Here is a 27,924-nt window from a genome sequence, read left to right as displayed (position 1 = left end):
AGCCCAAGATTTTTAAATTAAGGATTAGGCTATATTTAGCCCACCATAAGAAAATTATTTTGTTTTTTCTTCTTTTAAAGACTTAAAACTTTGTGATAATCCTTTTCATATGCTTCAATTTAATATTAGTTTTCAATTACATTGTGCTAACTCCACCTTAAAGTTTCATGTGAAAATACACAAGATAACCTGAGTACAAAAAGTGTAGAATTCTTTGTTGCAGGCAGTCCCATTAGGTGAAACTGGGTCATTTCTAAGACTAAATTAAAGCGAACTGACAGGAAGTGACCAAGATGAATGTGAAGCTTTTGTATTTAATGTGACAAAAGAAAGTGAAAAGTACATCACATTTGTGTTTGAACACCTTAGAAAAGGTCACATGATGCTTCAGCGTTCAGGCTGAACTATTCTTCGACAAAGCTTAATTTTACCTTGACAAGCTAATGCATAAACCACACCTCTTTTTTAACCTTCCACATCAAATCTCATTAAAATGACTCATTTAGTAATCAATGAATTATTTTGAATAATAACACAGAAATTTTGATCTCCATGACCAAAGAATATTAGTCAAGGATATGGCTGTTCCACAATGTATTATATGTAGTGGAGACCCAAAGGTTTTGAAGAACTTCATTTAGGGTTGTCATCAATATCTATGATGTGTGTGAGCTGGACAAACCTTTAATATGACTGTAAAAGTGATAAAGTGACGTTTGGATACAGAAGAATAGGTCTGCCTGGTCTGCACAAAAGCAGGGAGACGGTAGAAACATGTCCATTGACAAAACAGCAACATTCATTCAACTGAAGAGTCTGAGTCCTCATTATTAAATGAAGGAAGTGACTCAAATCACAATGACTTTAACTTAAATATACTGTACATGCTTATCATGTGTTGAAGGGATTTCTCTGTCTCACAGTCCAAAGTGTGAGGTTTAAAGTCAACATGCAACATTTTGGGATAAAACTCTTCACTTGAAAACTAACACCGCATTCTGAAATGTCATGGACAACCAAGGACAGCTCACATTTAACTATCAAACATCTTCTTCCTGTCAGACTTGTCCTCCACATTCTTACGCCAGTCTCCAACATCACGGAGCTGCTTGTCCTGTGAATGCAAGACAAGATATTAAAACCATTACAGTGATGCAAACTCAGCACTGTCTTCACATATCATAGATATTGACTCTAACTGGTTCTATCAAACTGCAAGTTTGGAGTCAACACCAATTCATTCTGATGTCAAACATAAAGCTTGTACTTACCTCCTCTTTCACCTCCTTCTTCACCTGCTTCAGGTTAGCCCTCAGATCCATGTTGACTGTGTGTTTGGAGCCCAGCAGAGCTTTCAACATGGCGTCAGCAGACATACGGACTTTCTTCAGACGTGGTCTTTTGAACTTTCCCCTCAAATCTACGATCTTTATGTTCAGGTCTCGTACCTTGAGCAGCAACCAGGACAACACAATTTAAAATGTGTAACGATTTCAAAGACCTTCTAACTATAAATATTTGAGGACAGTGTTGCTCACCTCATTCAGAACCATGTTTAGCTTAAACTCAATGCAGTATCGCTCCTCCTCACTGACACCAACCTGCTGATGAAGCTGTTTACAGAGTTCCTAAAAAATAAAAAATAAATTTGCTTGATGTACCCTCGACAAATGTTTCATTTTAATTATTTTGTAATTATCTAATACTTTTTTAATGATCTAATATTAGTCCTAACCTTTGGGGCAGAAACCGTACACACAGTCCCCTGGACTTGTTGGATTCTGATCCACCAATACCATACCATACCCAAACACTCCAACCTTGTCTATTTTAATTTGGTTACATTATTTGAGCCTATGTTACATGCTTCTATAGCTGTGCAGTGACGAGCTGACCTCTGACCCCACTGACCCACTTGTCTCTTGTAATAATAGCTTGTTGTATTTAATGTATTTACAGGAGTTATGTTTATTTTCTCCTCTACCTGTCCTCCCCCCTTTCCTCCTTCTATGGTCTCCCCATATGACCCTGGTTCTGCTCATGGTTTCTTCCAGTTAAAGGGGAGTTTTTCCTGCCACTGTTGCTTGTTGGGGGGGGTCAGGCCCTTGATTTACGTAAAGGACCTGGGAGACATTTTAGATTGTAACAGATACTGATAAAGATTATTTGATTTTATTTGAATTTTGAGGATTCACAAAGACTTTGTGTAGGTTGTTTATATTGTTTGTGTTGGAGAGCAACTCAGGCTTAGTTATCTGTAGGCTCTGAAGCTGCTGTACAACTGACATGAAAGATCAAACTGGTACTAGCAGTAATACTGGTACTGACGCTGGAACATTCACTGGGACTGGTGTCGACACCGGTAGTGGTGCTGCCACTGGTAATAGTAGAGACACTTGTACCGGTAATGGCACTGGTAGTGCTACAGGTACTGGTACTAGAACTGGTACATTTTCTGTGCTGCATCTTTTTCTGGGTCAACAGTTCCACATTCATTATTGTCAGTGTTACAGCCGGACTCACCATGAGCTCGTCCCTGGAGTATGGCAGCTCCAGAGGAGGGCATTTATCTGCCAGGTATTTCTCCCTCTCCTCCACCTTCACCACTGACTCTGCCTCCAGTAAATTTCCAGCCACGACCAGCATACAGCTCTGTGAATGGTATATGACTGATTACCTGTGGCCAAATAATTGAACGGTGCGTTATTCTACTCAAAAATCTTCTCACTTTCAGTGTATGCTTACGTCTTGCAGAGAGTCTTTTCCTGCAGATTAAAAAAAGATGAATAAAACTTTATCGATCTTAAATCAAATAATAATAAATCTGCCAACTAAGACAAAAATATGTTATGACATACTGCTCGACATAAAATGTTCCCCTTCTTGTTGATGTTTTGAATCACACTCTAACCCAAATACACCACGCTTTTATTTCTCAATGTTTTTCTTTCATGACAAAACAAACGTAGAAGACAAGTACAGGTATTGTATACCTTTCTATATTTAAAAATATTCTTTATTGTCCTTACACTTTCCTTTTCAAGGAAAATATGTTTGAAAGCCATCTTTTGTGTGGGGTCTGCTGCTGGTCCAATGTGGTCCTTCACCGGTCTCCCCAAACATTTGATGATTATCGGTGTTGGTACAACAGGCTGATCATGTGACTACTGAGTACTCTAGGGCACGGATTATGATAGCAGCCTTCATGTGAACATAGCTTTAGGCCATTTCCTGATAACCTGTCTGGACTATTTGTCTTTCTGCGATTGATGTCAAGCCCATTTTAGCCACTTGATTCTCTTTCATATGGGGGATGGGCAAGATTTTTTGATAATTGTTGTCATTCTGGTCTCTTATCAGCTGCGGTTGTTTTTGTTCCTTAATATGCTTTGGCAGCAGTACCCCCTCACTGCTCTGGATCTCCTGTAAGTCCCCCATCCTCTGATTGCAGCGCTAAATTTGTGTGTAAGCTAACTTCAGGGGTTAGGGTTAGCTCAACTATTAACTCAGTCCAATGAGTCACACAAATAAATGGGTAAATGTGTTTTGAAAATGTAGTTCAGATTAAAGACAGTCCCCCTAATAATATGTCCCCCAATTTATATCCCCCAGGGAGCAAAACCAAAGCTGACGTGTATCTGATGCAGTACTACATATTCACCAGCTTAGAGTCCCACCTGGTGGTGAAAAGAGGTGTAAAGGCAATAGAGTTTTATGTAAAAATGGATAACATGCAACCTACATCTAACTCTGGCTAAAGCCTCTTGATCTCTCTCTGATAGTCAGTTGGAGTAATGGCATAAGCCCCACCTTCCAGTTGGCCATCAAAGTTCTTGATTTTTTCTCAAAGAACATTTTTATCAATCGCTTGATTTTATAACATCAGGCGAGGCTGGAACTTCTCTTCAAACTTTGGCATTTTGGATTGTGTTTGCCTGGATTTTATTGGACAGTGTACGATGACAATAAAGGCTCCCTATTTCTGATCAGATTTATGTGTGAAACATCATGACTGACAGCCAATTAAAGGATTTACAAATCCACTTCCACCGACAAGCGGGCAGTGTACACACTGCAGGGGTTCAGAGGTTCTCTGAACATAAACATGGGCAACACCAGCAGCCATATAACTTCCTATTCCTATTCATTTAAATGAATAGTTACGACATATGAGACAAGAAACTTACTCAGTGGCCATTTTAGCTGCAGGTTCCGGATGTTATCTGTTAATTACAAAAAAATGACATAATTTCACCATGAAATTGAATAAAATATAAATGTTTGAAAAAAAATGACAATGTTTTAAATGTACAAAGACAGTGCATGCACCACTTCATGCAGAAAAGGCGAGGTTTTTCCACTAAGATCCAAAATGACACTGTCATGATTGTTCTTTTGTTTGCTTGCCATGTGATTGTCTTTAAAGTCTTTGCATTGAACAAGCTAACATTCCATCGCTTGCTGTTTTCTTATGCCTTCTTGAACTTTTCTCATGTCTGAGTTTTGAAAAAATTAATTGTAAGAACAAACTCACAAACAACTTTGGAATTGAAATCAAATGTTCTTAAACATCACCTCAAGGACATGTTCCTTCTTAAATAAAGCAATAATGTGTAAGTATCGAATCTCTTGAAAGTGCCTGTGTTTCAATGAAGCTTGCTGGATGGTTAATACACTTTTTTCCATGGTGGGGGGGGGGGGGGGGGGCTGATGCTGACTGGCTGAGATCTGTAGCTGTGGATTAAAAATCTATTTGGAGAACCTCAGCTGTTCCTAACGTCTAACTTATGGAGACAAAAACTGACAGCAGGTCGTCTTGAAAGAAAAGACGTCCATGAGCCACCGAGGGAATCTAAGCTGACTGCCCAACAACTGCTCATTTTCTGCAACCCAATAATAGGCAATGGCGATATCCCCAGGATGGACAATGTATTTTAGGAAACGTGAAACTCCGAGAACATGACAGCAGGTTATACTGGAGATGGAATCATTGCACGGGTATAAGGGTGTGTGTGTGTGTGTGTGTGTGTGTGTGTGTGAGAGAGAGAGAGAGAGAGAAAAAGAGACAGAGAGATCGTCATTGAGTTGGCAGTAATTCGACACCAACATCCTTCTGAGAGACAAGATGTTAGAACAAATTACAAACAACAAACAAAAATAACTCCAAAAGTGTAGGTCAGGTACTTCAGGCTGAACAGCTAAAATAATAAAAGCTTCCAAATGAATAAACCATTTATAAATTTGAGGACAGTGTTGCTCACCATGATATGTCAACAATGAGTTGTTGACAGAAAGATGAATAATGGCAGCTCAATTTTCAAGTTCAGGTCTTGCAATTGTGTTAACTTTTAGCGTGCCATATCGTTAGACTGCATATCATCGGTGAAATAAACAAGCAAATCATACAATCATCGACTCAGAAACAAAAATGGTTTCATTACATTTTCATCTCAGTAAAAAAGTAAAGCGTTAAATGTTTCTTACAAGCATAAAAGATTTTCATATCACTATATTAGGAGGCATCAGAAGTTGACAGGACAAAAGTGTTTTTTTCTTTTCTTAATGTTCAAACAATTGTAACTTTAAGGACAGAACAAATCTGAGCCTAACCCACAGACATGCAAATGCACTTTCTAAACATTCTCCAGTCAAAGAGCATAAAAGCATCAGAGAAGTTCTTACTTCTTTGAACAAAACCAGTCTTTGTTGAGATGCACAGACAGATAGACAGACAGAGTCCCAGACAGGACTAGACTTAAGATGGTTTATATTGCAATCTGTCAAATCCCTTCAGGTTCGCTGCTTTCTCTTTATGGAAGGGGATTAGTGGTCAAGCCAATCAGCTGACAAGGTCATGAAATACAGTACAGAGCATTTGTGCCCTGTTCTCTGCTCCCCCGCCTCATTAAAAATAACCCACCCTTTAAGATTCCGATCTCTATTATTTACTGACCACAGAATGTAAGAAAGTTGTCAGAGCAGCAACATGTTTGAACCTATAAACCTTCGAAAAAACACATTTTCTAATAAATAAGGCAACAGATCAAAGAATGAATCCTGATCGGAATGTCTAGGTTATCTCTTTATGTTCAGGTTTAAAACTGAATATTAACTAATAAACATATGTAACTTTCAGGAATTTAACAGAAACATTATTGCACTGCAGTTAGGGGAACATCATGTCATTAATTGTAGCTGAGGCAACATCAATTAATAACAATGTGGCTCTAGACTGGGAACATTATTTTAACACCAGGGCGTTTTGGGGCTGGGAACATCATTTTAATGCCATTGTGCTTCTAGGCTGGGACATCATTTTAACAATAAATGAGTTCTAAGGTGAGAAAATAATTTTAATACTATTCATTGTGTTTCAAGGCAGGGAAAATCATTTTAACACCAAGGTGGTTCTGGGCTGGGAACATCATTTTTACACCATTGTGCTTCTAGGCTGGGAACATATTTTAACAACAGGGCAATTCGAGGCAGGGAACATCATTTTAACACCATGGTGGTTCTAGGATGGAACATCATTTGAACACCATGGTGGTTCTAGGATGGAACATCATTTGAACACCAGGGTGGTTCTAGGATGGGAACATCATTTTAGCAGCATTGTGGTTCTAAGCTGGTAACATCATTGCATTACTATTGTGGTTCTAGGTTGGGAACATCATTTTAACACCATTGTTAACAACACGTCCCACCCCCTACAGGACACCCTGACAGCACTAGGCAGCTCCTTCAGTGAGCGGCTGTTCCACCCTCGCTGTGTGAAGGAGAGGTATCGCAGCTCTTTCCTGCCGGCTGCTGTCAGACTGCACAATAAACATAACACCCGCTAGCACAATCTGAATATTATATATTCTGATATGTATATTGTATTCACCCTCTGTACTATGTACAGGTACACAGAGGCCGAGTATCCATTTATCTGGATTATTGTAAATATACATCCTCTTTGTATATCCCAAATCCTGTTCTATTTGATTTTATCTTATTTTTCTCTGCCTGCTCTTGCTGTTGTTGCACTGTAAATTTCCCCGTGTGGGACAATAAAGGATCTGAATCTGAATCTGAATCATTTTAACACCAGGGCAGTTCTAGGCTGGACACATTATTTTCACATGAGGGCGGAAAACTGAAAACATCATTTTAACATTAGGGCAGTTCTACACTGGGAAAATCATTTGAACACCACGGTGGTGCTAGATTGGGAACATAATTTTAACAATAGGTTGGTTCTAGGCTGGGAAAATCATTTCAATACCATTGTGCTTCTAGGCTGAGTATATTTTAACAATAGGTCAGTTCAAGGGTGAGAAAATCATTTTTGTACCATTCATTGTGTTTCAAGGCTGGTAACATAATTTTAACACCAGGGTGGTTGTAGGCTGGGAACATCATTTTAACACCAGGGCGGTTCTAGACTGGGGAAATCATTTTAACACCAGGGCGATTCCAGGATGGACAATCATTTTAATGCCATTGTGGTTCTAGGTGGGAAAATCATTTTAAAACAAGGGCAATTCTAGGCTGCAAACATTATTTTCACATTAGGGTGGTTCTAGGGTGAAAGCATCATTGTAACATCATTTAAATATCAGGGCGATTATAGACTGGGAACATCATTTTAACAACATTGTGCTCCTAGGGGAACATTATTTAAAAACAAGGGGGCTTCTGGGCTGGGAAAATCATTTTAACACCAGGACAGTTCTATGCTGGGAACATAATTTTAACACCATTGTGCTTCTAGGCTGTTAACATCATTTTAACACCAGGGTGGTCCTAGGCTGGGAATATCATTTTAATACCTTTGTGGTTCTAGGCTACAACTATCATTTTACACCGGGGTGATTTTTGGCTTGAAACAACATTTTAACACCATTGTGCTTCTAGGCTGCAAACATCATTTTAACACCATATTGCTTCTAGGCCGGGAAAATCTTTTTTTAAGAATAGGTTGGTTCTATCCTATGAAAATCGTTCATGGCCTGTGTGTTGGTGCCTTTTGTTTGTGTTTTGTTTTCCTGGTTTGAGGGTGGCTCTAGGCTGGGAACAGCATTTAACATGAGGGTGGTTCTAGACTGGGAACATCATTTTATTACCATTGTGGTCCTAGGCTGGGAACATCATTTTAACACCATTTTTACACCATTGTGCTTCCAGGCACAAAACATCATTTTATCATTAGGACATCATTGTTCTATTATTTGGTGTTTCAGGGTATAATGAAGGGAAATACATCTGGAGACAACGTGCTAGAGGTAAAATGCTTTCGGTCAAAGACAGACAAACCTGCTAGTTTAGACCTGCACGTTTAAACTTGACATCAGAAAAATGACAGAAAAATGTTCGTAGGGTCTTTTTTTTTTTTTTTTTGCAAAGGTTAACTGTCAGGTTCCCAGTTTCTGGGAACTCTTTTGCAGGTTTTCTCCTGCGGGGGGCGTGGTGGAGCCATGCCTCAGCCGCAGGTGGTGCCGGGGACTGGTGCACCTGCAGACTATCGGTAATCAAGCCACCTATTTATGGACTGTTCTCACGGTTGGCCAGCGTTGGTGTGTTTTTGTCTGTTTCGGAAAACCCCGGCTACACCCAATTGGACTATCGTAAGACTTTTTCCTTCGTGGATTACTTTTGAACCCGTTCCTCGGACTATCGTTTATCTATTTCCTTCGTGGACTGCTTTTGACCCCGCTCGGGATTTTTTGTTGTAAGTTTTCATTTTTCTGTTTGGGTTAAGAACTGAGTCGTGGTCTCCACACCTTTTTGAGTTGCACGATTTTCTGTGAAAATAAATAAAGCTCCTCGGAAGACGATACGCCACTGTGTCCTGCCTGTTTTCGGGTCCTAATACAACCGCTCGTAACAGTTAACAGTCAATTGTCATACTCAGACAATGTGTTTGTGTTATTGCACCAACAAATATCTTGCTGTCATTAGTAAAACTGAGCTAGAGGTGTTTGGCTTAGCTTTAACATAGATTTCGGCAGCATTTTCTTTGCAGTGATGGATTTTATGACTTGCTTATTGTTTGTTTTTTGTATTTTAAGGGACACTGTTTGAATGTGTTCCAACTTTGGAGAACTTTTATGTCTTTTCACATCTGAGAGTATTATTCAAGAACATTGTATAAGTGGATGGATGCATTTTCAATTAATGCTTCTAATTGCAACATTTTCATTCTTTAAAATTATAGTTTAATTGAAACACTTAACAAAAGCAGGGTGAATGTGTGGTTTCTTCTGTGTTTCTGTCACTTACAGATGATTAACAGTTTGGAAGTTGTTATTTTACCAATTAGTGAAAATGAGAAATAAAAGCCTGCATGTCTGAGAAAATCGGATTTTGGCACATTTAGGTTTCAGCCTCAAACATCTTCTTCCTCCCATCCATGCCAGATTTATCTTTGATATTTTTATGCCAATCACCGAGGTCGCGCAGTTCCTTTTCCTGAAAGCATAAAGAACAAACAAAAGTCACCGCTGAAGAAAATATTCTCATAATGCAAGGCCAATCATACAACATCCATTTCTGTTTATGTACTGTATTTTCACGACTATAAGGCGCACCTAAAACACTGAGATTTTCTCAAAAATCGACGGTGCACCTTATAATACGGTGCGCCTTGTGTGTGTGGACTAAGTTCCAAAATCCGCTGTGTGCCTTTGGTGGGTGCACTACAGTAAACGCTCTGCCCATCGATTAGCGGCACACCTAAAATGGCACCGGTCAAGCGACACACGTATGAAGCTTACTTTAAACTGCAGGCCATCGAATATGCGGCTGAAAATGGTGTTTTCGCTTTATGAGGAGGCGGCATCTCTCCATAAGTGCAAGGACAACTGTTGCCCGCGGATTACCAGGAGAGGGTGGCCATCTTGCGCACCTACTGCCGCGACAAGATAACCGCGCCCAGCCACATCACCAACATGGATGAGATCCCTCTGACTTTTGACATCCCTTTGACCCACACAGTGGAGAAAAAGGGGACCAGCATGGTGGCGATATGCACAACGGGGCACAAGAAGTCGTCGTTCACCGTGGTTCTCGGCTGCCACGGAAACAGAGTGCTGGATGACGGGAGGCGAACACTCCTCCACAAAGACTACCAATCAACCAATCATCAATCAATATTCATATAGCGTCTTTTACAATCAAAATTGTTTCAAGGTGCTTTCCAGAATCCCAGGGCCTAACCCCAGACAAGCAACAGTGGCAAGGAAAAACTCCCCTTTAACAGGAAGAAACCTTGAGCAGGACCAGGCTCATGTAGGGGGACCCTCCTGCTGATGGCCGGCTGAGTAAGGAGAGGAGAAGGAGGGGGGAGAGGAGAGGCACAGAAACACACACAAAAATACACTATACAACGGGTCAGCGGGGCCGGAGGTCATCATGCAGCTCCGAAAGGCGGCGATACCTGTAAATAAACAGAGAGGGAAGGGGGAGAGAAGCAGAAAAACTACACAAGAATCATCATAACTAGTCTGCTTGATGAGGAGGAGGAAAGGAGAGGAGACCATGACCCAGTGGGGTGACAGAGGCCTGTCAGGTGATCATGTTTCCGGACCCCGGCAGCCTTGGCCTATAACAGCATAGCTAGAATGTGACCTAATGATTAGACGACCCCCTGAGTATGATAATTTTTCTATCTATGATAGTAACTGGAACTACAAAATTAACAACAATAAGCTTTTTCAAAGAGGTAGGTTTTAAGTCTGATCTTCAAACTAGCAATGGAGTCAGCCTCCTGTACCTGGACAGGGAGCTGGTTCCATAGCAGGGGGGCCTGGTAGCTAAATGCTCGGCCCCCCATTCTACTCCTAGAAACTCTGGGAACCACAAGTAGACCAGCATTCTGAGAGCGGAGTGGTCTATTGGGCTGGTAAGGTATCACTAGCTCCTCCAGGTAGGATGGAGCTAGGCCTCTGACCTGTAGGTCAAAAGAAGGGTTTTAAAAATTATTCTAAATTTAACGGGCAGCCAATGAAGAGACGCCATTACAGGAGTTATATGATCTCTTTTGTCAATACCTCAAGTCAATAGTTGAAGGAGAGATTTTGGTCAAAAGTTACTCCAACATTCCTCACAGAGAGACTAGATGTTAATGAGATACCATCTAGAGTGATCATGTGATCTAATCTATCCCTGAGAGGTTCGGGACCAAACACCATGACCTCAGTTTTTCCTGAGTTAAGGAGGAGGAAATTTGAAGACATCCAGGACTTTATGTCTTTAAGACAGGTCTGAAGCTTCACTAACTTCTCTGTCTCCTCTGGTTTCATGGATAAATAAAGCTGAGTGTCATCGGCATAACAATGAAAATTTATACCATGCTGCCGAATGTTCCCTAAGGGAAGCATGTACAAGGTGAAGAGGATTGGTCCAAGTACAGAACCTTGGGAACTCCATGGCTAACCCTACTGTATGAAGAGGGAACACCATGGACATGAGCAAACTGGTATCTATCAGATAAATATGATCTAAACCAGTCTAGTGCTGTCCCTTTAATCCCAATCACATGTTCCAGTCTATGTAACAGGATGCTGTGATCAACTGTATTAAAAGCAGCACTGAGATTCAGCAGAACCAGCATAGAAACTAGTCCATGATCTGAAGCTATGAGAAGATCATTAGTAACTTTAAGAAGTGCTGTTTCTGTGCTATGATGAGATCTAAAGCCTGACTGAAACATCTCAAACAAGCTGTTCCTCTGCAGGTGCTCCAGTAACTGAATCACCACCACCTTCTCAAGTTCTTTAGAGATAAAAGGAAGGTTGGATATTGGCCTATAATTTGCTAATACATCAGGATCTAGTGATGTTTTTTTAAGCAACGGCTTAATCACTGCCACCTTGTAGGAGCAGGGTACATAACCTGTCACTAAAGAACCATTGATCTGGTCCTGGATAGAACTGCCTATCACTGGTAAAACATCCTTCAACAGGTGTGTTGGGATGGGATCTAAAAGACACGTGGTGGTCTTGGATTTCTGAATTAGCGATGACGCCTCAGAAAAATATATAGGGCTGAAGGAGTTTAAGGGCTTGTTGGAGAACCTGTATGTTCCCACAGTCAGCACATCTGGTGATGGTCCAGTTGTAGGGATGGCCTGGTTAGCTTTTTCTCTGATGGCTAGAACTTTATCAGTGAAGAAGCTCATGAAGTCTTCACCACTAAGGGAAGAAGGGATACGTGGATCTAAAACACTGTGACTCTTGGTTAATTTGGCCACAGTGCTGAAAAGAAACCTGGGGTTGTTCTTATTTTCCTCAATTAAAGAAGAAAAATAAGCTGTTCTAGCCTTGCAGAGGGCCTTTTTGTAAACTAATAGACAGTCTTTCCAGGCTACATGATAGCTGTCTATTTTACAAGAATGCCACTTCCTTTCCAGTCTTCGCACTTTCTGCTTGAGGGTCCTGATATGTGAATTATACCAGGGGGCACACCTCCTCTGATTTACTATTTTCTTTTTCACGGGGGCAACAGAATCAAGCGTGATTCTCAGTGAGGTTGCTGCACCTTCAGCAATAGTCAACCTCAGCAGGGCTAAGATTATAATGATTGATCCCTGGGGAAACACATGGTGGTTCTGGGATTAGCACAGGGATCGCTTACTTAAACTTAGCTACAGCATTATCTGAAAGACATCTGCTATAGTAAGACTGTGCTCTGAGCACAGAAGAATCCTTAATCATAAATGTAAAAGTGATCAAAGAATGGTCTGACAGGAGTGGGTTCTGAGGGAACACTGACACATGTTCTACCTCAACACCATAAGTCAGAACTAGATCTAGGGTGTGGTTGAAGCTATGAGTTGGTTTATCTGCTGGAGAAAACCAACTGACTAAAGTAATGAAATTAAGCCATTTCTAAAGCTGTCATTTACAACGTCTACATGGATATTAAAGTCTCCAATGATAATGACTTTGTCTGTTCTCAGGACCAAGTCAGATAAGAAATCAGAGAACTCAGACAGGAACTCTGAATGTGGCCCAGCAGGGGGCCAATATACAACTACAAACAGAAGTGGCTTTTCTGCCTTCCAGTTAAGATGGGTGATGCCAAGAGTCAGGCTTTCAAATGAACTGGAGCCATATTTTGATCTAGGATTAATTAATAACTTGTAGTGATAGATTGTTGCCACTCCCCCTCCTCAACCAGTAACACGAGGAATATGATAATTAAGATGGGTAGGAGGAGTAGATTCATTTAAGCTAACATACTCCTCCTCCTGAAGCCAGGTCTCAGTTAGACAAAATAAATCAATGTGATGATCCGCTATCAGGTCGTGTACTAACAGGGATTTACACAAAGGAGATCTAATATTTCACAGTCCACACTTAATTGTGATATTAGTTTCTCCAACTTGTGCTTTAGTATTAATTTTAATAAGATTATGGTGATTGACCGCTCCCCTGTTCTGTGCTTGGTGAACTTTTAACCGTGGAACAGAGACTACCTCTATAGTGTTAAATATGGTATTGTTGGCGGATGAGGGTTCTATGGAAGCAGCAGAGAGGTGTGTAAGACTACAACTCTGCATCCTGGTCTGGACCCTGGATTGTCAGGTCACTTTGAGTCTAATAAAATTAGCCAAATTACTAGAAATGAGAGAGGCACCATGCCGTGTGGGATGGACACCGTCTCTCCTAATCAGACCAGGTTTTCCCCAAAAAGTGCTCCAATTGTCTATAAAGGCCACCTCGTTTTCAGGGCACCACCGTGACAGCCAGCGACGAAGCGATGACATGCGGCTAAACATCTAATCACTGGCCAGATTGGGGAGGGGACTAGAGAATGCTACGGAGTCCGACATCGTTTTTGCATAGTTGCACACCGACTCTATGTTAATTTTGGTAAGCTCCGATTGACGAAGCCGGGTGTCGTTGGCTCCGACGTGAATAATAACTTTACCAAATTTACGTTTACGTCTCGCCAGCAGCTATAAATTTGCTTCTATGTCGCCCGCTCTGGCCCCCGGAATGCACTTAACTATGGTCGCTTGAGTCAGCTTCATGTAGCGCAAAACAGAGTCGCCAGTTACCAGGGTCGGTTTTTCAGCGTCTCAAGCTCGCTAAGTCTCGTCCCCATAGCCGTAAATAAACTACACTTCCTGCACCTACTCCCTTCACTAAAGGAGGCAGAGGAGTAACTAAACATTTCACATGCTGAACAGAGAAAGACACTGGGTGAAACAGACGGTGAGGCCATGCTAATGCTAATAGTCGGCGAAGCCCTGTATTTGTTTAATATGGGTTGTTTCTCACTGTTGTTATCAGGTGACTAGAATGTCCCAAGTGTTCAAATTTTAAGTAAAGTGAATACAACACACCAAGTGTTCAATATTAAGTAAAGTGAATACAACACCCCGTGCACAGTGCAACCAGCGAACGATTGAGAAGACAGGAAGTGACGCAATACATTACCCACTATGGGGCAGCGGCGGGCAAGTTATGCCACCATATGCGGGTGGATTGTAGGCGCATGGGCTATGATACCGTCTTCATGTATTGTAAGAGCTTTCACAAAAGTCGGCATCAACGCTGAAGCGGAACCAGTCGGTGAGTCTGATTCAGATGATGAAGAAGAGGAATTCGGGATGTTGGACATTGAAATAGCGCAGCTATTTAATTCAGATACAGAAGATGAAAACCTTGATGGTTTTGTGGCAGAAGAATGAATATTTTGTTGAGACTGCGCCTTTCATTACAGTGCGCCTTATGGTTGCGAAAATACGGTAATAGGTGAAGAGCCAATCAGTTCTAGCTGTCCAAATCAAATCACAATGATCGATATCCTGAATGCAATTTTACCTTCTGCACTATGGATGTGCACTCCCACATCCAGTTTAACATTTCACTGATTTGAACTTTATAATTAAACATGCTTTTGTTAAAAATTAATTCATTTAATTTATGTATATTGATTGAGTAGAAACTGATTTAAGTTGTAAATGTAATTACACAGTTTGGCCACATTTCTGGCTGTGTTTAGAGTTCGAATGTCCTGTAACTGGACAGAGAATGGTCTTTAGTAATGTAAATGTGCTAAAAATCTCCAAAGAGAACAGTGGAAATCTACTACATGTCATCTCCACAATTAAGATGGAAGCGTGTTATGCAGATCACTCCAAAATCAGTGACATTTGAAAGATTAGTAGGGGTTGTTTTGAAACTAAATAAATATATCACAAATGTGCAGCTCATTCTAGAGAACTCTTAAAGATCTAATGCAGGACTCACCTCCTCTTTCACATCCTTCTTCACCTGCTTCAGGTTGGCCCTAAGATCCAGGTTCACCATGTGTTTGGAGCCTAACAGAGCTTTCAACATGGCGTCGGCAGTCATGCGTACTTTCTTCAGGACAGGCTTCTTGAACTTGCCCAATACATCCTGAACTTTAAATTTAAGGTCTTCAATCTACAAAGCAGCAGAAATAAATAGACGACATAATGAAAATATGAGGACCACGACTGAATCAAAAATATGAGAAAGAAACAAAGAAAAATTCACTTTCATTGTTCTGTTTACATAAGACTCGAGTAAATTTTGGGAGAGATGTGGTTAGCATTCACCCTATTGCGAGGAAGTCCAGGCTTCAAATCCCATGGGACTGATGGGCTTTTATGTGTAGAGTTTGGACATTCTTTCTGTGTACATGTGGGTTGTATCATAACCCCAGCTTCCTCCAAAGATGAATTGAACCTTTGGTATGAATGAGAGGCTGTAATCCCACTTATCACCTATTTTGCTGCTCTTGCACTGTAAATTTCCCCTTGTGAGACAAATAATGGAATCTAAATCACCCAAAGGCACCTGGGTCAACATAGTATAGCTGTAAATGAAAAATTTTGCGAATTTTCTAGAATCTTGCTGAGCATGCTATAGTAACTGGTAAATTATTGATGTGGATTGTATTGCCATCTACTGGTGTGAGATGCTGATTTCCTTCCTTCCTTCCTTCCTTCCTTCCTTCCTTCCTTCCTTCCTTCCTTCCTTCCTTCCTTCCTACCACTCACCCACCCACCCACCCATCCATCCATCCATCCATCCATCCTCCACCGCTTATCTGGGGTCGGGTCGCGGGGGCAGCAGCCTAAGCAGAGAGGCCCAGACTTCCCTCTCCCCAGCTATTTCTTCCAGCTTATCCGGGGGAATCCCCAGGCGTTCCCAGACCAGCCGAGAGACATCGTCTCTCCTACGTGTCCTGGGTCTTCACTGGGGCCTCCTACCGGAGGGATATGCCCTGAACACCTCACTAGGGCGGCAGAGCTTTTCACCCTATCTGTAAGGGAGAGCCCAGCCACCCTGTGGAGGAAGCTCATTTCGGCCGCTTGTACCCGTGATCTTGTTCTTTCGGTCATTACCCAAAGCTTATGACTATACAGTAGGTGAGAGTAGGAACGAAGATCGACCGGTAAATCGAGAGCTTCACTTTTTGGCTCAGCTCTCTCTTCACCACAACGGACTGGTGCACAGTCCGCATTACTGTTGATGCCTTACCGATCCGCTTGTCGATCTCCATTCTTCCCTCACTCGTGAACAAAACCCAGAGGTACTTGAGCTCCTCCACTTGGGGCAGGATCTCCTCCTTGGCCTGGAGAAGGCACTCCACCTTCCACCACTCCTTCCGGCTGAGAATCATGGCCTCGGATTTAGCGGTGCTGATTCTCATCCCAGCCGCTTCACACTTGGCGGCAAACCGATCCAGCGATAGTTGGAGGTCACGGGCCGATGACGCTAACAGGACCACATCATCTGCAAAGAGCAGAGACCAGATCCCAAGGTCACCAAACCGGACACCTCAACACCACGACTGCGCCTAGAAATTCTGTCCATAAAAGTTATGAACAGAATTAGTGACAAAGGGCAGCACATGCGGAGATCAACCCTGACTGAAAACGAGTTTGACTTACTGCCAGCAATGCGGACCAAACTCTGACATCGATCATACAGGGAGCGGACGGCCCGTATCAGAGGCCCCGACACCCTATACTCTCTGAGAACCCTCCACATGGCCCCCCCAAGGGACACAGTCAAATGCCTTCTCCAAGTCCACAAAACACATGTGGACTGGTTGGGCAAACTCCCATGCACCCTCAAAGACGCTGCCGAGGGTGTAGAGCTGGTTCACCATTCCACGCCCAGGACAAAAACCACATTGCTCCTCCTGAAGGAGTCCTCACAAACAACAGTCAGGATCCGTTCCCCCACCCGAAGGCGAAGGGAGGCTACCCTCTCATTCACCAGGATAAACTCCAATATACAGGCACTGAGCCAGAGAGCAATGAGGATTGCCACCCCTGTTGATGCCTTAGCGATCCGCCTCTCGCCATTGGCAACTCCAGTGTGGTAGAGAGTCCAACCCCTCTCGAGAAGACTGGTTCCAGAGCCCTTGCTATGTGTTGAGGTGAGGCCGACTATATCTAGTCAGAACTTCTCAACCACACAACCAGAACAGGCTCCTTTCCCATCAGAGAGGTGACATCCCATGTCCCTAGAGCTAGTTTCTGCAGCCAGGGATCAGACTGCCAAGGTCCCTGCCTTCGGCCGCCACCCAACACACAATGCACCCGACCCCCTGGCCCCTCCTGCAGGTGGGGTCCCATGTTGCCTCTTCGGGCTGTGCCCGGCTGGACTCGATGGGCAGAGATCCGGCCACCAGGTGCTCACCAACATGTTCCGCCCCCAGGCCTGGCTCCAGGAGGGGGCCCTGGTGACCTGCGTCTAGGCAAGGGAAACTTTGGAAACATTATTGTTACTCCTTCGTTAGGGGGTCCTGGGTTACACTTTGTCTGATCCCTCACTTAGGACCTGTTTGCCATGGTTGGCCCTACCGGGGGCATAAAGCCCCAGACAACAGAGCTCCTAAGGATCATTGGGACATGCAAACCCTTTCACCACGACAAGGTTGTAGCCCAGGAGGGGGACTGATTTACATAATAGTTTATATTTAATACTGTACTTTACTGTATTTTTGTGACCATAAGGTGCACTTAAAAGTCTTAAATCTTTCCCAAAATGGACGGGGCACCTTATAATGCGGTGCCTTATGTGTGCACCATGTTCCAAAATCTGTAAATGCTTTTTGGCTTTTGCAAAAGCCATTTTGGATTCATTTCAGATACAGTAGTTGATGTACAGTACATGAGTACATTGCTAAATACACGCTAGCATGCATGTTTTAAGCTAGCGTACCGGTATGATTTACTATGCCCGTGCCCTAAATTCCGGTGCGCCTTATGTATGTGTTAAATACAGAAACAGCACCCATAACTGAGACTGCGCCTTTTAATACAGTGCGTCTTATGGTCGCGAAAATAAAGTACATATATTAGGGTTCTAAGCGATACCTCTTTTTCCGATTTGGTGACCTTCATCTGCAGGTCGTATCTTTCTTCATCAATCTTGTCAATATTGCAATGAATCTCCTTACACTGCTCCTGAACACAAATGTTAAATAAATAAGTATATTTAGGTGTTCTTTCGTTGTGTGGATGATGATGATGACCTGCAGCTCCTGCATGGTCCTTGGCATGCACACTGGAGTACAGGTTTCAGCCATGTATCTCTTCTTCTTCATCTCATGCTCCCTCTCCTCCTCATCCAGCAACCCTTTAGCTATGGACAGCATCAAGCTCTGGTGGAAGAAAGCCATGTGAGCTCATCATATGATGCACCACATAGCTGACTCAGTCACACTGGTCTTACCTTCAGATGATGCTTGCGACTGGAATTCATCTTCTTCCTAAAGGATTTGAGACATCAGTGCTTTAAAAAATTACCCACATTTGAGAAAGATGGAATGTGCAACATGGTCAATTTGTACAGAGGTTTATTAGTTATTTTAACTGGTCCTGGTTGATCCTTGTTACCAGACCACCCAGAACCCAGGAATAGACCACAGCATGCTCAGGCTGGCCATTACCAGGCACTTGTGCCAATTACTCAGCAGCTGGAAATCAGTCAGATAAATTACTGCAGGCCTCCTCCACCAACATAGCAAGAGATGACTGTTATTGTTGCCTCTCGGTTCCCATCAACAGAACTGTGAGCCAGGGCGGTGTGGCTGCTCAGGACCTAATTCAACTACCCTTTGATCATCTCATGACCTGGGTTTGGCAGGAGGTCCCAGCCCAACTACCATCTGGCCAGACTCAAGTATGCAGACAATACAACCCTGTTATTTCCTCTTCACAACACCTAAACACTGCACTTACCATATGGAAGCAGCAAAGCTTGGCCTTTAAGCGAGCTAGCAGATGCTATACCTCAGGGAAGTGAATGAATGAATTTATAATGCTCCAGCTTTCCCTGTTTTCCTGTACTGAGCTAAACCGTGGCCCCTGAACAAGATCTTGGCCCCTGAATAAGACCGGCCCAGGACCATCGAGGGCATCAGATGGAACATCATATCAAAAACACTGGGAAGTCACCCAGCTTGTTGTTTGCTCTTCATATCCCTCCACAATGCCAAACAAATGCAACCTTTTATTGAAAAAAGCTCTCAAAGCACACTAGAAAGATAGACAGCAACAGGCAGATGACCTGGCCAAACTGTGCTACCAGTGGTAAGCAGTGGTGAAGCTAATCAACAGCATGCACAACAGTCCGCATGTGAGAACATGCACACACAACCCATGAAATGTAGAAATCACTTCAGCATTGTCTTGAATAATAAAGCTCACACTTCTAATCAGCACAGATCAATGTGACATTTCCAAATAATGCAGCAAACATCAGATTTAAATTCAAGAGGTTACTCACTCTGACATGTTGGCAATTATTGTGCTTTAAATCTGCAGAAAAAATAAAAAAAATAAATTTTAGATCACGGACAAGAGTCATGTAGTATGTAAGTGCTTTATGATGACAATCTAAACCAAAAATGTCCTAAAATGATCACTTCAGTTGGAGGACACATGAAACCAAGGGGTTAGGGTAAGTACTCTGCCACGGGCAACAATCCAAAATCTAAATCAGGAACAGTATCTTCTAAGCTCCTGTCGTCATTCATCTGTCTTCAAGGAGATTAGGAGACACCTGATACGTCCCCCATCAATTTAAACATCTCAAAATGTGACATCACTGACATGTCTGAAACTCCTAAAGAACATCTGTGACACAGCAACATGTGACATATGAGACATGCCTGAAAATGCTAAATAACATCTGTGACACAGCAACATGATACCACAGACATGTCTGAAACTGCTAAATAACATCTAGCAACATGTGACACACTACAGACATGAGTGAAAACTGCTAAATAACATCTGTGACACAGCAACATGTAACACCACAGACATGTGTTAATCATCCTCACCACACAGTAGCAGAGCTCAAATCTCACTCATCCTTAACATCAAAGAAGAAGACAGAAGTAAACGTTCTCACCCCGTTCTGGAACAGGCTGGGGCAGACTTGTGGAGTGGCCGTGTTTTGGCGTTTATCCGTTGGGTTATTTATTGTGTTTCCCAGAGGAAAAGTAAAGCATCATCTTTCTGTTTAAGGAGGTGAATTTTCTGAGTCACCAATCAGCTGAAACTTTAGATGTCAAACTTCCCCAGACTTTTATAAATAACCTCTGACCTCTCATTATTTCACACCTGGAAATGACAGAAAATATGGGTTCTTCTAAATACAAAAAGTTAACCAATTACGACTTGTTATACAATCTGTAATAAACATAGGGATTTGTGCACTTACTGATGATAACAGACCTAAAACACCTAAACCTATAATATTTTTTAATTGGAATATGCATGATTTACAAATCTTAGCATAGTTCAAACTTTTTTCTCAAGAAAGGTAATTAATCTTTTTCTCAATTACAAAATTTATTTTATTCTTTCAATACCTGGAAACAAAAACAAAATAAACTTTTGATGTTGTCATACGTGATGGTCTCATGACATATGAAATGATCAGCACAGAAGAGAACATTACTCACATCTCACAAATCAATGTAGATCTGTTTATTTGATTATGTTTTTGTTCTATATCACATGAAATAAAACATAAAATCATAACCAACTTTCAACTTTTACATTACAAAAATATGTTGACATTCTTTTCACTTTGCCTAAATATTTGTCTAGTTCAAATTTTACCTAGAATTTGTGGTATTTTTATTAATTGATTTCAATCCCCTTTTAGAAAAACAAGTGATAATGTTATTATTGTTAAAACATCAATATGCATGTAATAATAATGGGCAAATAATTATACATTAATAATGAGATTCACATTTTTGAATGATGAAAGAGAAACTGCCTGAGAACAGCCCAGTTTGATGCAATCACAGACACCAGTGATCAACATTCATCCATAAAACTGATAAGCAAATATGTCACAGCAAAAAAGGCACCAAACATATGACATCATCAGTCATGTCACTGAGATTAGACGGTCCACAGGGGTACGAAAAATGAAATAAAAATCTGAACTTTTAAGAGAAAAAGACCATTTCCGTTTGACCACAATCATATTCCATGACAATAATACCAATTATTATGACACCAAACAGGAAGATGTACAAGCTTTGTCAAAAATATCTGATGATATGAATGACTATAACTCGGATGAAAATATCCTAACGTGTGAATGCCATCAAACATAGAACATCAATAAAACACCGATCAGTCAGTAAACAGGGCTCTTCCTCATAGAGGATACACTCATCTTCATCCATGTATGAGCTCAACACCAAACACTCAACTTTCTGAAAGGGTCAAGTCGGCATTGCTGTCATAAGCAAATTAATCCCAACTCTATCTGATGTCTGTGTAAATTCTCAGTCATCCAGGTCATTGTATCCAAGGTAGTTTTCTCTGTCAACTGGACTGGGTTTCTTCTATCTGATCTACAACTAAAACGCTTGGGAACTAAAGCGCTCTAAAGAGATAACAAAATATAAAATCTCACCACAAATATTGAATTGTCATGAGGTTTAATCAGTCAAAGAATGTTTGTTTTCACCACGAGAGACATTAGAGGAGCTGCATCCCCCGTGCCCTGCCCCACCACAGTGTGAGCTTCATAACCAAATAAGCCTGTCTTAAAACTTTTAAAATGTTCTCAAACTCTTGTGAAAAATCGAAATTTTTACTTCATGAACCTATATTATTCAGGTTTGATTACAGGAAACAAAGTATAGTTTACCTACCAACACAATGAAGGGGTAACAAAGACTAATTAATATCTGGAAATAAGGATCAGAATTTTGGAAGTTTGTCTCCTGGCACATCCAGCATGACTGGCTCTTTCAGATTTGCTATTCAAATTTGCAAGAATCTCTCAAACTTGTGTCTCTGCTCAGCCCAACAGTCTCTTTCACAACATGATGAATATCTGCAGACTAAAACTGGACACTGGTGTTCAACATGAGGGATGGCCGAGGCTGGCGGCCAATTGTCCCCTTCCCAACACTCTGCATTCCATGACTGATTTTCAAGAGATGAGCATAAGCAGAATCAATTTTTTTTTTTTTTTACTCGTGTCCTGTTCAAGCGGTTATATTTAGATTTAGAAAAAGGACAGTGACATCACTGCTCAAGTTCTATTTTCTGATCTAAACACAGCAGCACGACAAGAAGATCCACTCGGAGCTTGGGTTTAAATACAATGTCAGGTCCACGCCACTTTGCGTGAGATTGCCTGTTTGAAACACTCAGGGTCCACATTGCCTTGGGGCCGCAGCGCCCTCTCCAGGCTCACCAGTACATTCTGGTGGCACTCCTTAATGTTTACTGGGTACTTGGCCCTCAGGAGCTCATATGCAGCAATCAGCTTCATGTTCTGTTTCACCATCAGATACTGGATAATGCATGTTGGCGCCAGTGAGAAGCCATCTCGACAGTGCACCAGCACCCGCTTCCTCTTCTCTGTGGACGCATCAATACATTCATTGATATCTTCAAAACAGCACTGTCTCAGGGACAGTCCATCCCCAATGGCGTCTGGCGTGTCTCCAATGTCCACCTTTAGACGGGACCAGCTGTGGCGGGCACCACGGGAACAGGTGCACGGTATAAGGCCGAGTCGAGGTTCTCCTGGCACGCTGCTCATATCGATAATGCTGTCAATGTTGTTACGGCACAGTGTGCGGCCACTGTACGCTGCATTCAGGTTGCCGACATAGATGTAGTCTGTCACCTTGGAGATGACAGGTTCAGAGTAATGGAAGGGTTCAGATCCTGTTAGTCTGGGCTGAGCCATGTTGGGGCCCTGGGCCCCTGCTGGCCCCGTGGCAGCTCTCCTACCATAGTTGCACAGCTTCTTTGAACCTGAACGTGATGGTGGGTTGGAGTCAGACTCAGAGCTGCTGTTCCAGGGGGGAGAGAAGAGTGAGAAGCGGCTGGAGGACTTACTCTTGTTAAGGATGCTGACAGGGCTGGAGACACCGGAGCTGCACGCTGCAGCTGCGGCTGAGGCGCAGAAAAGAGACGCTCGCTCAAGAGACCCCGTGCTGCTAGCAGCTCCAGCACTGTGCGCCTGATCCATCTGCAAGGCACGCATGTACAGGCAGACACACAAACACACAGTTTTGTGGAGGCCATCTTCGTCACTGCAGTCTCTTCGTCCACTAAAGCCTAAGATCGCCAAAGACGACATCTTACGGTGTGACTGCTGGCACAGCCCACATTTACCAACAACCAATAGAAAAACAAGTGGAAATGACACAGAGATCACTAGGACTCTGGTGCTCAACATAATTAATATATTTGTGTATATGCAATGAAGGTAAATGGAGCCAGAAGTAAATCAAAGAAGGAGGATCAGCTGGTGGCAGCAGGAGCTTTGCATGTATGGTCAAATATCACCAATGAAGCAATAAAGAAGTTTAAGATGGCAAAAAAAATTGTGGAACTGTGGATCTTATATACACTCTACCTGTGATTTGTGCTTTTAAAAAAAAATGTTTGTGACTTATGTCTGATAATGTGACACATTCATGTGTTCTTATTCACAAACAGGAAGTGCTTATGAGGAAGAATTGATCTGTAACGATATTTTGAAGAAAATTGGTCCAAGTCAAAGTGGCCTGTTGGTTTTAGGGTTGTTTGGAACAAACCTGAGCTTTGAGGTTGTTCTTCCATTCGGGTGTCTCTAGAGCTTTGAAGCGTCCACTGCTGTCTGACGACACCGACACGCACAGCGGTCGATGGACACGGGGGAGCAGCTGGGGGGTCAGATTCACAGGATTGGACCTTTGGATGGCGAGTTCATTTCTACTCATGATGAGATTGGGACAGGAGCCTGAATCACACAAGGAGACTCGTTTGATGACACAGCTATTTCTCAGAGAAGAAAATAAGACAACATAAATACATTTTAATATATTTTCCTTTCTGTAATACATTTGTTCTATCCTGTCTGATCTGATTCCCAGATTACTGCTTACTTGTCTTTTAGATTACCCTGGGGATCGAACCTACCAGCACATTCAGAGTGTGTGATGGACTGAATCTGTAGCGTGTTTTGACTTTTCAACAGGTTCTGAAGAGTTCTCTCAATAGCTGCAGACAGGAAGACACTTCAGAGTAAAAATGAGGTCTTTTTATGATTATTCATTTTAAGAACTAATGGGACACACTGGAAAATACATTTGACACATTTGTGACTGAACCAATTCAAAGTGATTTTGGAATCTTGCAACGTTACAATGAACATCATTGAGCCACCAGTACATTTTCCCTGAATCATTTCAAATCAGAAGCACGTATACGACTCAAACGTGTTTAATGAGACAATAGTGTTATGTAGTGTAAAATAGTTAAAAGTTACATAAAGCCAAAATGTGTCCCAAAATAATTCTTCCATACAACAAATACAATACTGACAAAGCAGCAGTCGTGAGATTTTACCTCAAACAAATGTTCCAACACTACCAGTCTTACCAGAGCGTCCATTTTGCTTGCAGGACACCGTTTTATCTAGTGAACTGGACTTCCACTCTTCTTTGGCTTCCATGTTCCGCCTCCTGATGAGACACAAACACCGACTCATGATCTTCAAGCCGATTGACGCTTCAGCTTCATCAGACACACGCTACTAGCATCACTGACTACCTTATCCGTTAACGACTGGTTTCACCTGGCCGAGAAGTCAATTGCATCACAGTGAGAGCCATGCTGAGCAGGCGGAACCGCTAACTGTCGGTTATTTCTGCACAGCTGGAAGCTGCAGCGATTTCTTCCATCACATTAGAAGATGGGGAGAACGAGAAGCCCGAGCTAACCGCAGCCAGTTAGCATTGTAAGCTACTGTCCGCTCCTTCTTTAAGGTTTACGATTGTTCATGTTTTGCAAACTGAAGCGATATCTTCTATTTATCATTTGCGTAAGAGTACCGGTATTTGTTTAGAAACAAATGATCATAAACACGATCATATCATGAACCTCCATTGACAAAGCGACCGGTCAGCACGGTCAAAGCCGTTACCCCGATCATTCCCGAGTCTTTCCGAGCGGACCCGACCGCTCTTAAAAACCCTTGTAGACTTTCCCTGAGTCGAGCCTTGCAGGATCCTGAATCGATCAATCGGTTCAGACTTTAATACGGTATGTGTTTAACCAACACACGATATAAGGTTTTTCTTTTCTTAAAACAAACAAAAACTGCAAAAGAAAGGCAGAAAATTCTGTCCTCGGCCCGAACATTAACTAATTATTCCTGACGCATAGTTGGTCCAAGTGCCTATATTTGAACATAAAAACTTAACCTACTTAGGTTTACAACAAAAAAAGTAATGTAAATATGAAATACCTACTCATTATTAGAATAAAGTATTGTATACAATGCAATGCTTTAAACAATACTTTATCATAAATAACATCCTACATTGAAGGTTTAATAAAGGATGCGTGTAGCTGCTTGGAGTCCTCTTACTGTGCTGTCACGCAGCTGAAAAGCTGTCCATAGAGTGGCCCTCTCCTCCGCCGGCTCAAAAGCCATCGCAATTCATTGGATTTTTCCTCCACCCTGAACCGACAACTGTTAAGAATAGCCTGCCTATGTTCCCGGACTTTGTCGCAGAACTAACGTCGACGTGGCACAAACCATTGTCTACCCGTGCCACTGTGCCCGGCTATGGACAGTTTTTGGAATTGGACGGAGCGGAGGAGACCGGTCTGGTCAATATTCCTCCTATGGAAGCGTACTTGGCCTTGTACCTGGCCCCGTCTCATAATCACGGTGTCGGTGGCTCTGCCACACTCCCATCGAGGCATTGCAGGTTCTCCGCTTCACAGCTGGAGAAAATTTACTGGTCGCAGGCAAGCACAGCTCGTGCTTTGCGCTCCGTCGCTATGCTCCAGACATACCAAGCTATGTCTCTGGCAGAACTTGGGGAGAATTTGCCTCCAGATAGTCCACTGGTCCCTCTGCTTAACGAAGTTAGGATCGCTACAGACCACATCCTTTGTGTGTCCTGCTATGCCGCGCTCTCCCTAGGGAGAGGGATGGCTTCCATGGTCGTTGCACAGAGGCACCTGTGTCTCACGTCCCAGAGAGGGACCAGGCAATCTATCTGGACGAACCTGTATCGGCTGGTGGCTTGTTTGGTCAGTCACTCGACACCATTCAGACAAAGTTTGAGCTGAGGAAGAAGCACGCTGAAGCTCTCAGCAGCATAATTACCAGGCGTGAAACCAAACCTAAACAGCCTGCTAACCTCCGCAGATCTGCACTACCGCATCCTCCTAAAAGATCGGCAACAGCTGCAGGGTTGGAGCCTCAGCCAACAGAGATTGTCTGGTGGAAACCCATGCTACTCGGCTTGGAACAAGGGCCCACCATGTAGCCTCCATAAAGGCTCAGCACCCGGTCGGAAAAAGCCTCAGTCGTCCTGACTTAGGATTGACTGAGGAGAGTCTTATGCAGCAGGGAGACACCGCAGCCCCTTGTCTGTTGCTGCCGAAAGTCCGCGCTTTCATTTTGTTTGGACAATGGGGTGAGGGGGCTCCGTTTTCCCCATACAGTCTCCCAAGCACAGCATTTCAGATCACACAAATGCCCCAATAAAGGTACCCACTGTTGACTGTGTGTTATTTTCACCCAAAAAATATGAATCTCAAACATCGGGGTGGACTGCTAATGCCGCTTCCCACCGGCACGCCATGGGGCGACAGTCCCTCGCCCACAATTCTGCAGGTCAGTCGGCTGGCTGTTCGACTTCCTCGGTAGTGCACATGCGCAGTACACCTTGGGTAGAGAGGATCGTTGCGACAGGCTACCGTTTATAGTTCAAAGTTCAGCCCTCTCAGTGTTTTATATATACAGTTGTGGGGAATGAGGCGGCAACAGTATTGAGGGAAGAAATAAACAACTTGTTGAACAAAGGAGCGATATGAGTTGTTCCTGTGTCAGACGTTAACAGACGCTGGTAAAGCCGCTATTTCGTTGTTCTGAAGAAAGGGGGAGTACTCCGTCCTATTCTCGATCTTCAAGTGCTAAACAGATTCCTACCCACTTACAGATTCAAGATGCTAACACTAAGACAGCTGCTGAGCGCTTTAAGTGCAGTAGATTAGTTCACAACGATCCAGCTCACAGACACTAACTTTCACATAGCGATACACCCAGTCCACAGGCAGTTTCTGAGGTTCGCGTTTAAAGGCTTGGTTCTGCCGTTTGGTATGTTGCTTGCTCCCTGCACCTTCACCAGATGTGTTGAGGCAGCGTTGGCTCCCCTTCAAAAACGGGTGTTGGCATATTAGCCTATCTGGACGATTGGGCTTTAGTTGCGAGCTCCGAGGAGCGGGCAGCTGTCACAAACACTGACGCACATCTGAGCGCTGAGGTTTTTATTAAATCTTCAGAAAAGTTAAGTGATTCCCAGTCAACAGTTTTCCTTCCTCTGGTTGGAAATATGTTCCCTCTCAGGTCGGGCACGTCTGTCGGAGCACAAGGTGGC

The 27,924-nt window shown here is 42.7% G+C and overlaps 3 protein-coding genes across 13 annotated transcripts; all 3 read right to left on the bottom strand.

The window, feature by feature from the left end:
* Positions 1–300: 300 nt before the first annotated feature.
* LOC130535785 (troponin I, fast skeletal muscle-like) lies at positions 301–5,804 on the bottom strand. Its single transcript, XM_057051071.1, has 7 exons — positions 5,683–5,804; positions 4,188–4,223; positions 2,729–2,765; positions 2,524–2,652; positions 1,539–1,628; positions 1,272–1,448; positions 301–1,114 (listed from the first exon to the last, which is right to left on the bottom strand). The coding sequence occupies exons 2-7, from the start codon at positions 4,196–4,198 to the stop codon at positions 1,034–1,036; spliced, it is 525 nt and encodes a 174-aa protein (XP_056907051.1). The 5' UTR covers positions 4,199–4,223; positions 5,683–5,804; the 3' UTR covers positions 301–1,033.
* Positions 5,805–9,180: 3,376 nt separating this feature from the next.
* LOC130535784 (troponin I, fast skeletal muscle-like) lies at positions 9,181–20,827 on the bottom strand. 3 transcript variants are annotated; one of them, XM_057051069.1, is made up of 7 exons: positions 20,332–20,827; positions 19,773–19,804; positions 18,717–18,753; positions 18,517–18,645; positions 18,359–18,448; positions 15,249–15,425; positions 9,181–9,456 (listed from the first exon to the last, which is right to left on the bottom strand). In XM_057051069.1, exons 2-7 carry the CDS (start codon positions 19,778–19,780, stop codon positions 9,361–9,363), a joined length of 537 nt encoding a protein of 178 aa, XP_056907049.1. In that variant the 5' UTR covers positions 19,781–19,804; positions 20,332–20,827; the 3' UTR covers positions 9,181–9,360. The 3 variants fall into 3 exon arrangements, with proteins under 3 accessions (XP_056907049.1, XP_056907048.1, XP_056907050.1); XM_057051068.1 differs by having other exon boundaries at positions 20,403–20,827; XM_057051070.1 differs by having other exon boundaries at positions 18,359–18,442; positions 20,403–20,827.
* Positions 20,828–20,961: 134 nt separating this feature from the next.
* LOC130535780 (dual specificity protein phosphatase 3) lies at positions 20,962–25,498 on the bottom strand. 9 transcript variants are annotated; one of them, XM_057051065.1, is made up of 6 exons: positions 25,079–25,496; positions 24,875–24,990; positions 24,446–24,526; positions 24,082–24,266; positions 23,378–23,599; positions 20,962–23,293 (listed from the first exon to the last, which is right to left on the bottom strand). In XM_057051065.1, the coding sequence occupies exons 4-6, from the start codon at positions 24,104–24,106 to the stop codon at positions 22,635–22,637; spliced, it is 906 nt and encodes a 301-aa protein (XP_056907045.1). In that variant the 5' UTR covers positions 24,107–24,266; positions 24,446–24,526; positions 24,875–24,990; positions 25,079–25,496; the 3' UTR covers positions 20,962–22,634. The 9 variants fall into 9 exon arrangements, with proteins under 9 accessions (XP_056907045.1, XP_056907041.1, XP_056907044.1 ...); XM_057051061.1 differs by having other exon boundaries at positions 23,378–23,510; positions 24,908–24,990; positions 25,079–25,486; XM_057051064.1 differs by having other exon boundaries at positions 20,962–23,599; positions 25,079–25,498.
* Positions 25,499–27,924: the final 2,426 nt, after the last annotated feature.

This window comes from Takifugu flavidus, chromosome 13 (genome assembly GCF_003711565.1).
Source record: "Takifugu flavidus isolate HTHZ2018 chromosome 13, ASM371156v2, whole genome shotgun sequence".
NCBI lineage: Eukaryota > Metazoa > Chordata > Actinopteri > Tetraodontiformes > Tetraodontidae > Takifugu > Takifugu flavidus.
The sequence above is the reverse complement of the archived record's forward strand: the minus strand, read 5'-3'. Positions and strand labels throughout refer to the sequence as shown.

Bases quoted from the DNA above. Each gene is read 5' to 3' on its own strand.
- LOC130535785 (XM_057051071.1), bottom strand. The intron at 1,629-2,523 runs GTGAGTCCGGCT...TTTATTTTTTAG, and splicing joins ACTCCAGGGACGAGCTCATG to GAACTCTGTAAACAGCTTCA. The intron at 1,115-1,271 runs GTAAGTACAAGC...TTGCATTCACAG, and splicing joins AGAAGGAGGTGAAAGAGGAG to GACAAGCAGCTCCGTGATGT.
- LOC130535784 (XM_057051069.1), bottom strand. The intron at 18,449-18,516 runs GTCATCATCATC...ATTTGTGTTCAG, and splicing joins GGACCATGCAGGAGCTGCAG to GAGCAGTGTAAGGAGATTCA. The intron at 9,457-15,248 runs GTGAGTCCTGCA...TTATGCTTTCAG, and splicing joins AGAAGGATGTGAAAGAGGAG to GAAAAGGAACTGCGCGACCT.
- LOC130535780 (XM_057051058.1), bottom strand. From the start codon at position 24,980: ATGGAAGCCAAAGAAGAGTGGAAGTCCAGTTCACTAGATAAAACGGTG. The intron at 24,267-24,445 runs GTAGGTTCGATC...TGTGTGATTCAG, and splicing joins CACACACTCTGAATGTGCTG to GCTCCTGTCCCAATCTCATC. The intron at 23,511-24,081 runs GTTTGTTCCAAA...CGTGCCTTGCAG, and splicing joins AGAACAACCTCAAAGCTCAG to ATGGATCAGGCGCACAGTGC.